At 40.3% G+C, this 14350-nt stretch overlaps 1 protein-coding gene across 1 annotated transcript in view; it reads right to left on the minus strand.

The window, feature by feature from the left end:
- Positions 1-5805: 5805 nt before the first annotated feature.
- The window catches only part of LOC120918708 (NXPE family member 1-like), a 28662-nt gene continuing 20117 nt past the window's right edge, over positions 5806-14350 (minus strand). The window contains exons 4-6 of the mRNA XM_040330413.1: positions 11431-11492; positions 8240-8458; positions 5806-6423 (exon numbers count right to left, since the gene is read on the minus strand). Of these exons, the coding sequence (XP_040186347.1) occupies positions 5885-6423; positions 8240-8458; positions 11431-11492 (820 nt within the window). The 3' untranslated portion in view covers positions 5806-5884. The remainder of the gene's footprint in view (positions 6424-8239; positions 8459-11430; positions 11493-14350) is intronic.

Here is a 14350-nt window from a genome sequence, read left to right on the forward strand (position 1 = left end):
CACTTCTCACCTAAGCCATTAAAATACGAGCACATTTTTGGGGCCAGAATATCGATAAACTTTTTATAATATAGCACCGTTAAGCCATCCGGTCCTGGGCTCTTACCGTTTGGCGCGTTTTTGATTATTTCTCTGATTTCCCTTTCTGAGATCGGAGCTTCAAGCTTATTGAGATTGTCTTCAGATATTTCCTCCCACTCTATTTCCTTTAAAAATTCATATGTTTTTTTCCCTTTTAAACTTTGCTCATCCTTAGTTTCCTGTTTGAATAAAGTTTTTCGTAGTATTCCTTGAAACTCTCCACTATTTCACTAGATTTGTGCACTACTTCCCCCCGACTTGTTTGTATTTTCTCAATAAAGTTAAGATTTTTTTTCTTTTTTAATAATTTTGCAAGATGTTTCCCTGGTTTATTATCCCATAGGTACCTCTCTTTCTTTACTTGATTAAATGTACTTCTAGTTTCTTGTTCTATTTCCTCTCTTAACTCTTCTCTCTTAAAATTTAATTTTAGCAAAGTTTCTTTATTTCTATCTTGTTTGAGTTGCTGTTCTAATTTATAAATTTCTTTTGTGAGAGTTAATCTGTTCTCATTGTTTTTTCTTTTTTTCCCGCCCCGATCTTAATTAATACTCCGCGCACAAATGCCTTATGGGTATCCCAGACTGTAGCCTCTGAGACATCCTCTGTCAAATTTATTTAAAAAAATTCCTCCAGTTCCCTTCTTACAGGCCTTCCTTTATCTAGATGGTGCATGCTGTAATATAATGTAAAACACTTGTCCATATAAGTCCTTTGAGCTGTTGCTCAACAATGCCTATAAGCATTATTTAGAGCATAATACACCTTCCATTACACAAAAATAAAAATTTGACCAATCTGCCCGCCTTATTACAAAGTTTCATACATATTCAAAGAGAATGGAAATAATTTTTAAAAAACACTGGCCCCTACTACTTGAGGACCTCCACCTCAAATCCATTCTACCTGACATCCCCAGAATTACAGAATTACAGAAGAGCGGCTCTATGATCCCCTTGAAAGGCATGTTTCAATGCAAGAAACCTCTATGCAAAACGTGTGCCTTTATAAAGCACGGTAAAAAGCAATTTACCACAAAAGAAAAAGCATACACCCTAGGGGAATTTTTTAACTGTGGTTCAGATTTTGTGGTTTATGGTCTTACTTGTCCTTGTCACCTCCTATATGTGGGACGTACTATATGACCCCTTCGGCAAAGATTCAGCGAACATAGAAGAAAAATAGAGGTAGGCAGGAACAAGCATAGTGTCCCCCACCATTTTTTTGAATACCATCAGAAGTCCACTGATGGCCTGGAAGTCTGGGTTATCAAACAGATCCCTGATACTTTTTCAGAAGCAGAGAGATTACAAAAATTGTGTGAAAGAGAAACGTATTGGATTTATTCATTGGATACTCTCAATCCTGGAGGTATCAACGAGGATCTTGAAATATCCACCATATTGTAAATTTTTCTAATTATGTTTCTTCCGACCGCTACTCATTCCCACTCTCTCTCAAAAAATACTCCCCTCCCTTCTCTCCCCCCCGCCAGGTGCTGCTCCATGTGTCTGTTTGACACCTGCTCATATTCATTTGGGTTGGGTAATTTTTTGATACAGTAAGTATATTTCCAACACATATCATATCCTTATTTTTCATAATAAAATATCCTTTTCGTTTGTCCTTTCATTTTCCCCTCCCCCTACCATGACTCAGTCTTTCCCCCACCTTCCCCTTTCCACTAACCTCCCTAATAACTCTTCCCTTTCTCTTTACCCCCTCCTTTTTTCAACCCTTTTCACCCCCCACTTTTTTTCTCCCCCTCCCCTCTTTTCTCTTCTTTCTTCCCTTTTCTTCTTTTTTTCCCCCTTTCCATCCTCATACATTGATAGATGTCCTTAAGTATGTGCACACATAATTGTTCTCCCCAGTTTCTCTAAGGATAGCTGTGATCTACAGGCCCCCTGGTCCAGTATCATCCTTTCTTGATGCCTTCTCTGCCTGGCTACCCTACCTTCTCTCTTCTGAAATACCCACAATCATTATTGGGGACTTCAACATCCCTACATCCCTCTTGCCTACTTACTATGGGCCCTGGCTTTTGAAAGAGAAGATCATTCTCTAATTATGGACGGCCACATGATGAATGCTAAGAGCGAGGCCAGGATTGATTCTCTGAATAAGGACAATAAAGCTTCCCTTCTGGTGTTGGTGGAAATGTATATTCTTGCACAGGCTAATGATCAGAGGGAATATGATGGCCCTCCTGCAGACTGAGTTGGAGAAACTTCTTTTGGGACAGAAATATTTATCAATAATATCCCCCAAGAAATGTATGAAGATAAATTAATTCCACTGTATCACACTGCTGGAACGTTGTTTGTCTTCTGATAACTTGTCTAGTGAACAGATTACACAAGTTTGTATCTCTCCCACTGTGTGCCTCCTAGGTGTGCATTCCCATTGGTAATTGAGTCACCTATTGTTTCTGTCGGTCTGCTAATTTCTTGGAGATGTGAATAATATTGTGACCACTTTACCTTGTTATAGAACCATTGTGGGATGTTATGTGTTTATGCTTATGTAATGTGTATCCAGGGTTGTGGGCATCGTACTATCTAGTGGCTAGTTGTTAATTAGTTCATGTTAATTCGACCACTGTCAGCTATTAGTTGCTAGAGGTGGATTAGCAATCCGGTTTATGTTGGCTGTTTCTTAGCAATGTTAAATATATTCCTGTATATAGTTTCCTTTGCATGTGATAATGTAATTAGGCTTGTCTGATCTGGCAATAATGTAATTAGGCTCACCTTATCTGGTGTGCTATATATTCTGTGTGGTTTTACAATAAAGTTGGTTCCAATACCAGAAACTAATGTGTCTAGATTCGTTGGTGCAATATAGGTGCAATATTCAGCTATAATACCTGGTTCCTGGGTCCAGACTGGAACAAGCTATATTTTGACAGAGGCACCCAAGCTGGGTACTGGACAGTTCCATCACAATATATCAAGCGCTCCTTAACACCAAATAGCACTTATTACAAAAAAATTTAGTATTATCAAATCACACAGTAGTGTATATATCTTGCAATAAACAGATCTGAATCGCGAAAGACAGTCCCATAAACAATCCAGGTTTAATAAATGTCAATAAACTTTAAAGATAGTCCCATACACAGTCCAATTTTTAATAAGTGTCCATAAACAACCACCAAGATTAATGTGCCATAAAGCACAATATATATTAAAAAAAAATCCTCCCACACTGTCTGAAATCTTCCACCATTCAACACCATCTCATCACAGATTTGTTTTTAGGGGTGTATAATAATAATCAATGTGTCCGTATGCAATTACAGTGTCCCCTACATCAGGGCTATTTGCTCCTGAAACAACACACAGTATTTAAACCCCATCTTCTATAATGAGATCAGATCAATCAGAACACAGGCATTAGTTCATATACTGGACTTTTTGCTTGTTCGGTAGGAGCCAAATGTCATTAAGAGTACCCTTTTTTTGGGGGGGGGGGGGGGTTTGAGGGGAACCCATGCATTTTTTCATCACAAAGGAGGAGAGGAAAGTCCTCCCCTCAATGAAAGAGTATACATCCTACATGAAAATGGGTGTAGAGTACACTCCTCACATTTTTGTAAATATTTTATTATATCTTTTCATGTGTAAGAAATTACACTTTGCTACAATGTAAAGTAGTGAGCGTACAGCTTGTATAACAGTGTAAATTTGCTGTCCCCTCAAAGTAACTCAACACACAGCCATTAGGCCAAGGTTCACACTATTGCAAATTAGACTCAGGATCCCCGCAATTTTTCCCCCACTCTATCCAAAACTACCAAAAAATGCTTTGGATTTCATAAACTTTAAAGTGTAAGTTCGCCTTCACAGAAAATGTATAAGGTGACCTTATAGTGCACCACCTCCCCATCCTGCCCAGCCCTGCTTTACCAGATTGCCATGATCCAAGGCTGGCAGACCCCAAAAAGTTGCTTCACGTGTCCTTCACCCCTGTGGCTTCAAGTGGTAGTAAACTGCCAGCTTTTTAATAGAAAAAAAACCTGCAAGGAAAAGTTATAATGTGCTAGTATGCATCACATACTAGCACATTATGTGAAACTTAGCTTAAAACAAAGCCCTCCAGCGGCGACCTGCACAGATCTCCAAAGGAACGGAACGGGTATGCTGTTCCTTCGGAGTGCATGCACTGGTGATGTCACCGGTGACTTCACAAATAAATATCTCCTAAACGGTGCACGTTTAGGAGATAGTTACTGTAGCTATAGGTAAGTCTTATTATAGGCTTACCTATAAATAAAAATCAGCCATGGGAGTTTAGTCTTTGCATTAGTGTTAAAGGGGTTCTAAAGGCAGACGTTTTATGCATTAAGATAAAAAACCTTTTGTGTACAGTTAATACTTACCTGAGCCCATCTTGATCCAGCGATGTTGCACAAGAGCCTTGGCTGTCCAGGACTCTCCCTCCTGATTGGCTGTGACACAGCAGTGGGTGCCATTGGCTCGGGCTGCTGTCAATCAAAGTCAGTGAGCCAATGAGGAGAGAGAAAGAGGGTGGGGCCGAGCCATGGCTCCGTGTCTGAATGGACACACAAAGCAGCGGCTTGGCTCGTGCCCCCATGAGCAGGAGGGAGGGGAGGGGCCAGGAGCACCAGCAAGGGACCTAATAAGAGGAGGATCTGGGCTGCTCTGTGCAAAACCATTGCACAGAGTAGGTAAGTATAACATGTTTGTTATTTTTAAACAAGAAACAAAAAAACAAGACTTTAATATCATTTTAAGTGTAGTTTTGAGCCAAAGATAGGCTTATGCAAAGGTTTTATGTTCACTTACCTACAGCATTAAAGCCCTAAACCAAAGACTATCATAGGAGAAATTCATTTTTTATTTTTTATTTCTCAGTTTCATTTTTAGTATTTACATTTCAAGTTTTGTTGAATAGTAACCAGCGCCCTTCTCCATCTCTTTCTGCTATTTTTATTACCTCAGTCAACAATACTAACAATACTATAAACTAAATATAAAGACAGTCCATAGGTTGACCTCTGATGAAGTCACGTGTCGTGACGTAATGCATAAGGTTAGACGTGACCGGAAGTGACGTGACACCCTGACCGTCCACCGGAAGTGCCGCTGTTTGGCGTTTTATTCGTTTTTTCAATGTAAGCACATTTTTACCTTTATTACATTTTAAGTGCTTGCATACTTCACCATGAGAGCTTTTTATTTCTACATTTGCTCTTGATACACCTTGTGGCTATCCTGTGGAGTCGACTTCGCTGCGCCTGGAACGATACTGGTATTGGATACAGAGAACGCCCCTCGACTCTATCTCAGCACTGGGAAGATTCCGTGCAACACGAGTTACCCACTGTTTGGATCCTGTTCCAGTTTTGGGAGGATTTCGTTGATACGCATGACCTAGTGTCTGGAGGTAAGCGCTCTGTGAGCCCAGGCTAAGCAAAGAGTTATCAAGATTGTCCACATTGATGCCCGAAGTGCAGAAGTTTTGTTTATCACTGGCACACCAGATTGATTTATCCAAATTTTGATTTATATATTTGGACTTTTATTTTTGGATTTATTATCAGTTTTGGGTTATTTCACCCATTTTGAATTCACTGCATATCTTTATTGATTGTTATCAGTCCCCTATGGACTGTCTTTATATTCACTTTTAGTTTTGCGCTCATAATTTTTTATTCAGACCTTTATTTGTTGTTAGCACATTTTAGATTTGAGCAGCATTTTGTTTTTCACTGGTCACTTTTAATTTTCACTGTTGGCTAGCGCTTTAGTCACCCACTTGTTTATAATACTATAAACTAGCAGATATATGTTAAAAACATATATATTTGGTCCTGGACGACATTTTCTGGAGGATGAACGTTATTTGTATTGTACGCTGTGGTCATGTCCCAAGCATCAATCACACCAACATGAAGATCCCTGAAAATGTCCTTCACTATAAGATACTGAATATATCCATGGAAGTCGCTGAATCTCTCGGCATCTAAGCTTGTCTCTCTGGTGTTCTCTGTTTTAATAATAACCTTGACGTCAGGACTCCGTAAGAAGAGACGTTCCAATGCCTTGCGCACATTAATTACTCTTCTGATGAAGAGATGGATGGGGAAAGGTCTGAAGTTTTGTCCCAGACAGATAACGATGACATAGTGTGGACCTCCATGCAGCTGGTCTATTTGCTCACTTACGTAGTGGTCGTCTTTTACAAAGTAAGATTGATTCACTGCAACAACTGGATGGCTGTGCTTTTTCCACTGTAGCCTGATGTTCCTCTGCAGATCGACTGATAACGCCATTGACTCCAATCCTGTTCGGTGCAGATCAAAATGTTTCAGTCCTGGTTTAAAAAACAAAAACAAAAAATGCCATGGATTAAACTGTGACTGAACTGGACCGTATCCAAAACAGTGAATATTGAAGCACAGGTTGATTATTTTTTGTCAGGTTTACTCATTAAAGCATATAAATATAAATAATAGAGCCGGCAACTCCAAACATTCTTGTTGCTTCTTTGATACATAAAAAAGTGAGAAAAACATACAGGGGCTCACGCGTTTCGTCTTACAAGCCTTGATCACAGCACTTTACTCATTAACCAGTTCCCGACCCCCGCATGTACATATACGTCCACAATATGGCACGTACAGGCACATGGGCGTACACGTACGTCCTTGCCTATTGCGGAGGTCGGGTCCGCTCGGGGAGCGATCCGGGACCACGGCGCGGCTATTTGTTTATAGCCGCTCCGTCGCGATCGCTCCCCGGAGCTGAAGATCGGGGAGAGCCGTATGTAAACACGGCTTCCCCGTCCTTCACTATGGCGGCGCATCGATCGCGTCATTCCCTTTATAGGGAAGACACGATCGATGACGTCATTCCTACAGCCACACCCCCCTACAGTTGTAAACACATACTAGGTGCACCCTAACTCCTACAGCGCCCCCTGTGGTTAACTCCCAAACTGCAACTGTCATTTTCACAATAAAGAATGCAATTTAAATGCATTTTTTGCTGTGAAAATGACAATGGTCCCAAAAATGTGTCAAAATTGTCCGAAGTGTCCGCCATAATGTCGCAGTCACGAAAAAAATTGCTGATCGCCGCCATTAGTAGTAAAAAAAAAATTAATAAAAATGCATTAAAACTATCCCCTATTTTGTAAACACTATAAATTTTGCGCAAACCAATCGATAAACGCTTATTGCGATTTTTTTTACTAAAAATAGGTAGAAGAATACGTATCGGCCTAAACTGAGGAAAAAAAATGTTTTTATATATGTTTTTGGGGGATATTTATTACAGCAAAAAGTAAAAAATATTGCATTTTTTTCAAAATTGTCGCTCTATTTTTGTTTATAGCGCAAAAACTAAAAACCGCAGATGTGATCAAATACCACCAAAAGAAAGCTCTATTTGTGGGGGGAAGAAGGACGCCAATTTTGTTTGGGAGCCACGTCGCACGACCGCGCAATTGTCAGTTAAAGCGACGCAGTGCCGAATCGCAAAACCTGGCCTGGTCTATTAGCTGCATTTTGGTCCGGGGCTTAAGTGGTTAAAGGAGTTTCATGGATTTTCACCTTAATGCATTTTATGGTTAAGAGGAAAAACCTTCCGGTCTTGTAGCTGCTCCCCAGAGCCCTCCTTTTTCTTACCTGAACCAGCCGCTGTTTCAGGTCCTCTTTGGACAAATTAATAGCAGCAGAAGCCATTGGCTCCTGCTGCTGTCAATCAAATATAGTGATGCGGGAGGCTGGGGGTGGGGGCAAGTTCTGCTGTCTGTGTCAATGGACGCAGCAGCAGAACTCGGGAGCGTGCCCGCATGCAAAGTGGCTCTCTGTGGGGGCGCTCGATGAAGAGGAGGGGCAAGGAGCACCGCTGAGGGACCCCAGAAAAAAAAAGGATCGGGACGATCTGTGCAAAAACATGTTTGTTATTTAAAACAAAGCAAAAAAATAAAAAAAACTTTACAAACCCTTTAGGAGGGTACACAAAGCAATGGTGATATAAGAAAACTCAGCTACAGTAAGCAGAAGATTTTTAGTTAGTGAAGTCAGGTCAATCAAAGATCAATTTTGACTACTCTGCTTTTTAAAGTGACATTTTTTATAAGTGTATATTTTGAGTAGCTTTATGAAATAACATTTTATTATTACCTTTAAATGTTTTTTCTAAATAAAGATACCATTGATGTACAGTAGAGTCACCTATGAGATATACAATTTTGTTTTTAAAACAGGTGTACATTTGTTCATGGAGTGTGAAATTGGCGAGGCGACAGAACGCAGGTCTCCATTTATTCTGTAACACAAATCCGCTGGGAAATGGAGGCACCATCCCAATCTTGCATTGTTCTAGAGACGTAGGAGGCAGTTCTGTGACAATGAAAAAGTAATAGTAAACAGTAACAGTAATAAATATTAGTGACCTGTCTTACCTTTAAAACATTTTTTTTTTAAAGGTATAGGCCCATATTCTGAGTAAATTTCCGCCAGCTACGCTTAAGGCACTTACACTCCGCTGTCCCAACTTACAGGAGCAGGTGTTGTATTCCCCAACCACTTGCTCCATAAGTTGGGACAGCGGAGTGTAAGTGTCCCGGCGTAGCCTGGCGGATCTCCAAGGGGGCGGCTTCTATTCAAATGAAGCGCGCCCCCGATGCGAAAGAACTGGGCATGCGCCGGGCTTCAAAAAGCCCAGTGCGCATGCTCCAGTTCTCGGCGGAAAACGTCAATGACGCCGACGTGTGCGTCATTGATGTAAAGTCGTATTCAAGAACGACTTACGTAAACGACGCACCCGACGAAAAAACACGACGGGGACCCGACGCCATCCGTAACATGGCCTACGCGAGACTTGCGGAAACTTACCCCTCATATAGCAGGAGTAAGTTTCCGCTTACGCAAACGACGTTAGCGACGGTTACGCGACGCGAACTCGTTCGGGAATCGGCGTAGAAGGATCATTTGCATACGCAAATGACTCCTTCACTTAAATGCCATCTAGCGGCGGCCGGCGTCATTGCATTTAAGATCCGCCAGTGTAAGTGACTTACAGATGGCGGATCTTAAGTGTATCTATGCAAAAATGATTCTAAGAATCAGGAGCATAGATACACGGGACAAAAAAGGGAGTTACGATGGAGTATCCTGAGTTACTCCATCGTAACTTCACTGAGAATATGGGCCTTAGTGTACAAATAAAAAACAAAAGTATAATAAATAAGAAATTATATATTTTTGAAGCGCCCTGTCCCTCAGAGCTCATGCACAGAAGTGAACACATATGTAAGTTGTGCCCACAAATGTAAACGGGGTTCAAACCACACATGTGAGGTTTTGCTACAATCAAGCGACAGCAATAATTCTAGCACTAGACCACCTCCTGTAATTTTATACAGGTAACCTGTAAAAATGTTTAAAACGTTGCCTAATGGAGATTTTTCAGTACCATAGTTTGTCGCCATTCCAAGAGAATGTGCAATTTTGAAGCATGACATGTTAGGTATCTATTTACTCAGCATGACATCATCTTTCACATTATACAAAAAATTGGGCTAACTTTACTGTTTTTTTTATTCATAAAAGTGTATTTTTTCCCCAAAAAATATGTTTGAAACACTGCTGCGCAAAAACAATGTAAAATAAAATATTGAAATATATATAATGTTTGGGGTTCTAATTCATTTTCTAGCAAAAAATACTTATTTAATCTTGTAATCAATTGTCAGAAAAAGGCTTGGTCCAGAAGTGTTTTTTAACCTCCCTGGCGGTATGATTCTTTCAGAAAAAAGGTGCTGAAAGCGGTACCATTATTTGCAAGGAAATTTGGTGTTTTATACTGTAGGTCTGTAATTTTTAGAAATAACTCACTTAAATCTGACCAAACCAGAGTCTAATAGGCATCCCGGGTATGACATTTTTTTAAAAACAAAATGATAAATTATAATATAAGTAAATAATTATAAATAATTATAACAAATAATAATATAATTATAATAAAAATTATTCAATAATGTAATCAAATCAAAATCACTGAAATTTGCTCAGTTGCAGAATTGTTGCTGTCATTTTTTTTTTTTTTATGACGAATTTCCCCACAAATCGCTATCGCACAATTCTGCAAGTGATTATAATTTATTATCGCTGGTTTTTAGCTGCTCTAAAACTATTTTTGACGTAAAGGGACACTTTTGGTTGCTATGGACAATCTACAGTTTTCAGGCAGAAAGAACAGTTTTTATTATATAAAAGAACATGTAGGGCACTGGGCAGACCACTAGGGACAAGGGGGGTGTGTATTTTTTACATACAGTACTGTAATCTATAAGATTACAGTATACTGTATGTAACGTGTTTGTTTAAGTTTTTGAATTTGGCGCCGTTCTCCGCTCCCGTGCGTCGTAACGTCGCAGGGAACGGAGATCGGCGGCACAGGAGGACGCTGTGTGAATCGAGCGAGGTCCCGCTCGCTCACACAGCGCGGTGGCATCGCTGGATCCAGGGACAAGGTAAGTAAACACTACCTGTGGATCCAGCGAGGCGAGCCCGAGTCTGACTTGGGGTTACCGCTCGCAGCATGAAAATCTAACCCCGAGTCAGACTCGGGAATACCGCCAGGCAGGTTAAAGCGGGGGTTCACCCTAAAAACCATTGTGCTCTTTTTGTTTCTGAGTTTTTTGGATGGACAAATCAGCATCTCTCTGTCTCCATCTTATGGTCAAAAGGAGAAATTGCATTACAAAATGCCTGCTACAAAAGAATTACAGATGTTTATGTTTCCCTTTGAACACCTCCAAAATGGCCTCTCCCTGTTGAACCATAACTTTAAAAATGTTCTTTTCCTTTAGTACATGTCCTCTAGTTCCGTTCACAGCCCCATGCCCCAAGGTTCTGATCATAGGCGTGAGCACAGGGTGTGCCAGATGTGCCTGGGCACACCCTAATCAGCCCATGTGCATTAGCATCATCCAGGGATGGCACCAGGTGGGAGGTAGGGGGTTCCAGTGGTCAGTGTAAATACCCCCATTATATTAAAGGCTAAGTTCAACCGTAGGAACACGTTACACCCGTATTTAGGGTATAATGTAATATAATCCCAATCTACTGTCTCCCACCTCCAGAGCCTCCTCCCTGTGACAGCAGGTGGCGTTCATGTGTTTTTGAGCTTTGAGGTGCACAACCTAATGAAATAGGCCTCACACACCTATGGTTCCGATTTCAAATTCAATGCCATTCTCCAAACATCCGCTTAACCAAATGCAGCTCATTCCTAGTCCTTTGGAACCAAATGCAATTAATAAAAAGGTAATTTCAAATTATATGTAAAAAACTGAGGGATTACTTGCCTGTACAAGAATACACATCAATGGATTCAAAGTTTTTGTGGATTTCAATAGCAATATTTTCCCTGGAAAAAAAGATTATTATTGTACTTTATTGGAATTCACCACAATTCAGAGGAATGTATTTTTCCTTTGTGTAATATACAAGATAGTAGTATTACTTTTTTCTACATAAGAACATTTTGTTGAACCAGCACATGTAATTTTTTTTTTAAATTTAAAGTGGAGGTTCGCCCTCAAAAAAATTTCTGACATCACACGGAGTCGCGCCATCCTACCGACAGAATGCCGGTGTTTTTTTTTTTTTTCTCAGCACATACCTCTTAATCCCGAACGTCGGTGCGGCTCTATACGGTGCCTGCGCACCGACGTTCGGGTTCTGTCGGCAACCTGTGACATGCAGTATGCGCCGTTCGGAAGCCTGTCAATCACAGGCAGTTACATAGTTACATAGTTAGTCAGGTTGAAAAAAGACACAAGTCCATCCAGTTCAACCACAAAAAACAAAATAAAAAAACACAGTAAAATCCTATACACCCAACTTCATACCCACAGTTGATCCAGAGGAAGGCAAAAAACCCCAGCGGAGCATGATCCAATTTGCTACAGCAGGGGAAAAAATTCCTTCCTGATCCCCCGAGAGGCAATCGGATTTACCCTGGATCAACTTTACCTACAAATCTTAGTACTCAGTTATATTCTGTACATTTAGGAAAGAATCCAGACCTTTCTTAAAGCAATCTACTGATCTGGCCAGAACCACCTCTGGAGGGAGTCTGTTCCACATTTTCACAGCTCTTACTGTGAAAAAACCTTTCCGTATTTGGAGGTGAAATCTCTTTTCCTCTAGACGTAAAGAGTGCCCCCTTGTCCTCAGTGATGACCGTAAAGTGAATAACTCAACACCAAGTTCACTGTATGGACCTCTTATATATTTGTACATGTTGATCATATCCCCCCTTATTCTCCTCTTCTCAAGAGTGAATAAATCTAGTTCCTCTAATCTTTCCTCATAGCTGAGCTCCTCCATGCCTCTTATCAGTTTGGTTGCTCTTCTCTGCACTTTCTCCAGTTCTCCTATATCCTTTTTGAGAACTGGTGCCCAAAACTGAACTGCATATTCCAGATGAGGTCTTACTAATGATTTGTACAGGGGCAAAATTATATCTCTGTCTCTGGAGTCCATACCTCTCTTAATACAAGAAAGGACTTTGCTCGCTTTGGAAACCGCAGCTTGGCATTGCATGCCATTATTGAGCTTATGATCAACTAAAACCCCCAGATCTTTCTCCACTACAGACCCCCCCAGTTGTACTCCCCCTAGTATGTATGATGCATGCATATTCTTAGCCCCCAAGTGCATAACTTTACATTTATCTACATTAAACCTCATCTGCCACTTAGTCGCCCAATCAGACAGAGCATTGAGGTCGGCTTGTAAGTTGGAGACATCCTGTAAGGACGTTATTCCACTGCATAGCTTGGTGTCATCTGCAAAGACAGAAATGTTACTTTTGATCTCAGACCCAATATCATTTATAAATATATTGAAAAGTAAGGGTCCCAGCACTGAACCTTGGGGTACACCACTGATAACATTGGACCATTCAGAGTAAGAATCATTAACCACGACTCTCTGAATTCTGGCTTTCAGCCAGTTTTCTATCCATTTACAAACTGATATATCCAATCCTGTAGACCTTACCTTACACATGAGCTGTGTGTGCGGAACTGTATCGAACGCTTTTGTAAAATCCAAATATATCACGTCCACAGCCACGCCTCTGTCCAGGGTTTTACTTACCTCTTCATAAAAGGAAATCAGGTTTGTCTGACAACTTCTGTCTTTCATGAATCCATGTTGTCTGCTGCTTAAATAGTTTTTTTCCTGCAAGAACTCATCCATGTGGTCTTTTATTAAACGTTCCAGTATCTTCCCAACTATAGAAGTTAAACTAACAGGTCTATAGTTACTTGGTAAAGACTTTGTTCCCTTTTTAAATATGGGCACCACATTGGCCCTGCGCCAATCCAGTGGTACTATTCCTGTCTTTAATGAGTCCCTAAATATTAGATACAGTGGCTTTGAAATGACAGAGCTCAACTCACCTAGGATCCGTGGGTGGATGCCATCAGGTCCAGGTGCTTTATCCACCTTTATTCTGTCTAAATATTTCTGGACCATATCACTTTTGAGCCATTGTGGATTTGGGGCTGTGTCACTCCCACCCCCATTTTGGACATGAGCTCCCCCATGCTCCATTGTATACACAGAGCTGAAGAAAACATTTAATAAATTTGCCTTCTCTTTGTCCCCAGTCACCCACTCTAGATTATTTTGTAAGGGGCCTACATGCTCAGACTTCACCTTTTTACTATTAATATATTTAAAGAATTTTTTGGGGTTTGTCCTACTATCTTTTGCAATCTGTCGTTCGTTTTGAATTTTTGCATCCTTGATTTCCTTTTTGCATATCCTGTTATATTCTTTGTAACATTTAAACAACACTAGTGTTCCTTCATTTTTATATTTTTTAAAAGCTACTTTCTTATTGTTTATAGCTTTTTTAACTTTGACCGTGAGCCACATAGGTTTTATTTTTAGCCTTTTAAACTTATTGCCCATGGGAACATACTTTGCAGTGAGGTTCCACACAGTCTTTTTGAAGAATTACCATTTCTGTTCTGTGTTCATATGTGCCAATAGTCCCTCCCAGTCCAAGTCCTGGAGAGCAGCCCTCATCCTTGGAAAATTTGCTCTCTTAAAATTTAGTGTTTTAATATTGTATGTATTTCTTGCTTATAGTTAACATTAAATGAAATCATGTTATGATCACTGCTACCCAGGTGTTCCTTTATCTGAACATTAGTAATAAGCTCTGCATGGTTTGAAATTATCAGGTCCAACAGGGCATCATTCCTA

The sequence above is a fragment of the Rana temporaria genome, chromosome 12 (genome assembly GCF_905171775.1).
Source record: "Rana temporaria chromosome 12, aRanTem1.1, whole genome shotgun sequence".
Taxonomy (NCBI): domain Eukaryota; kingdom Metazoa; phylum Chordata; class Amphibia; order Anura; family Ranidae; genus Rana; species Rana temporaria.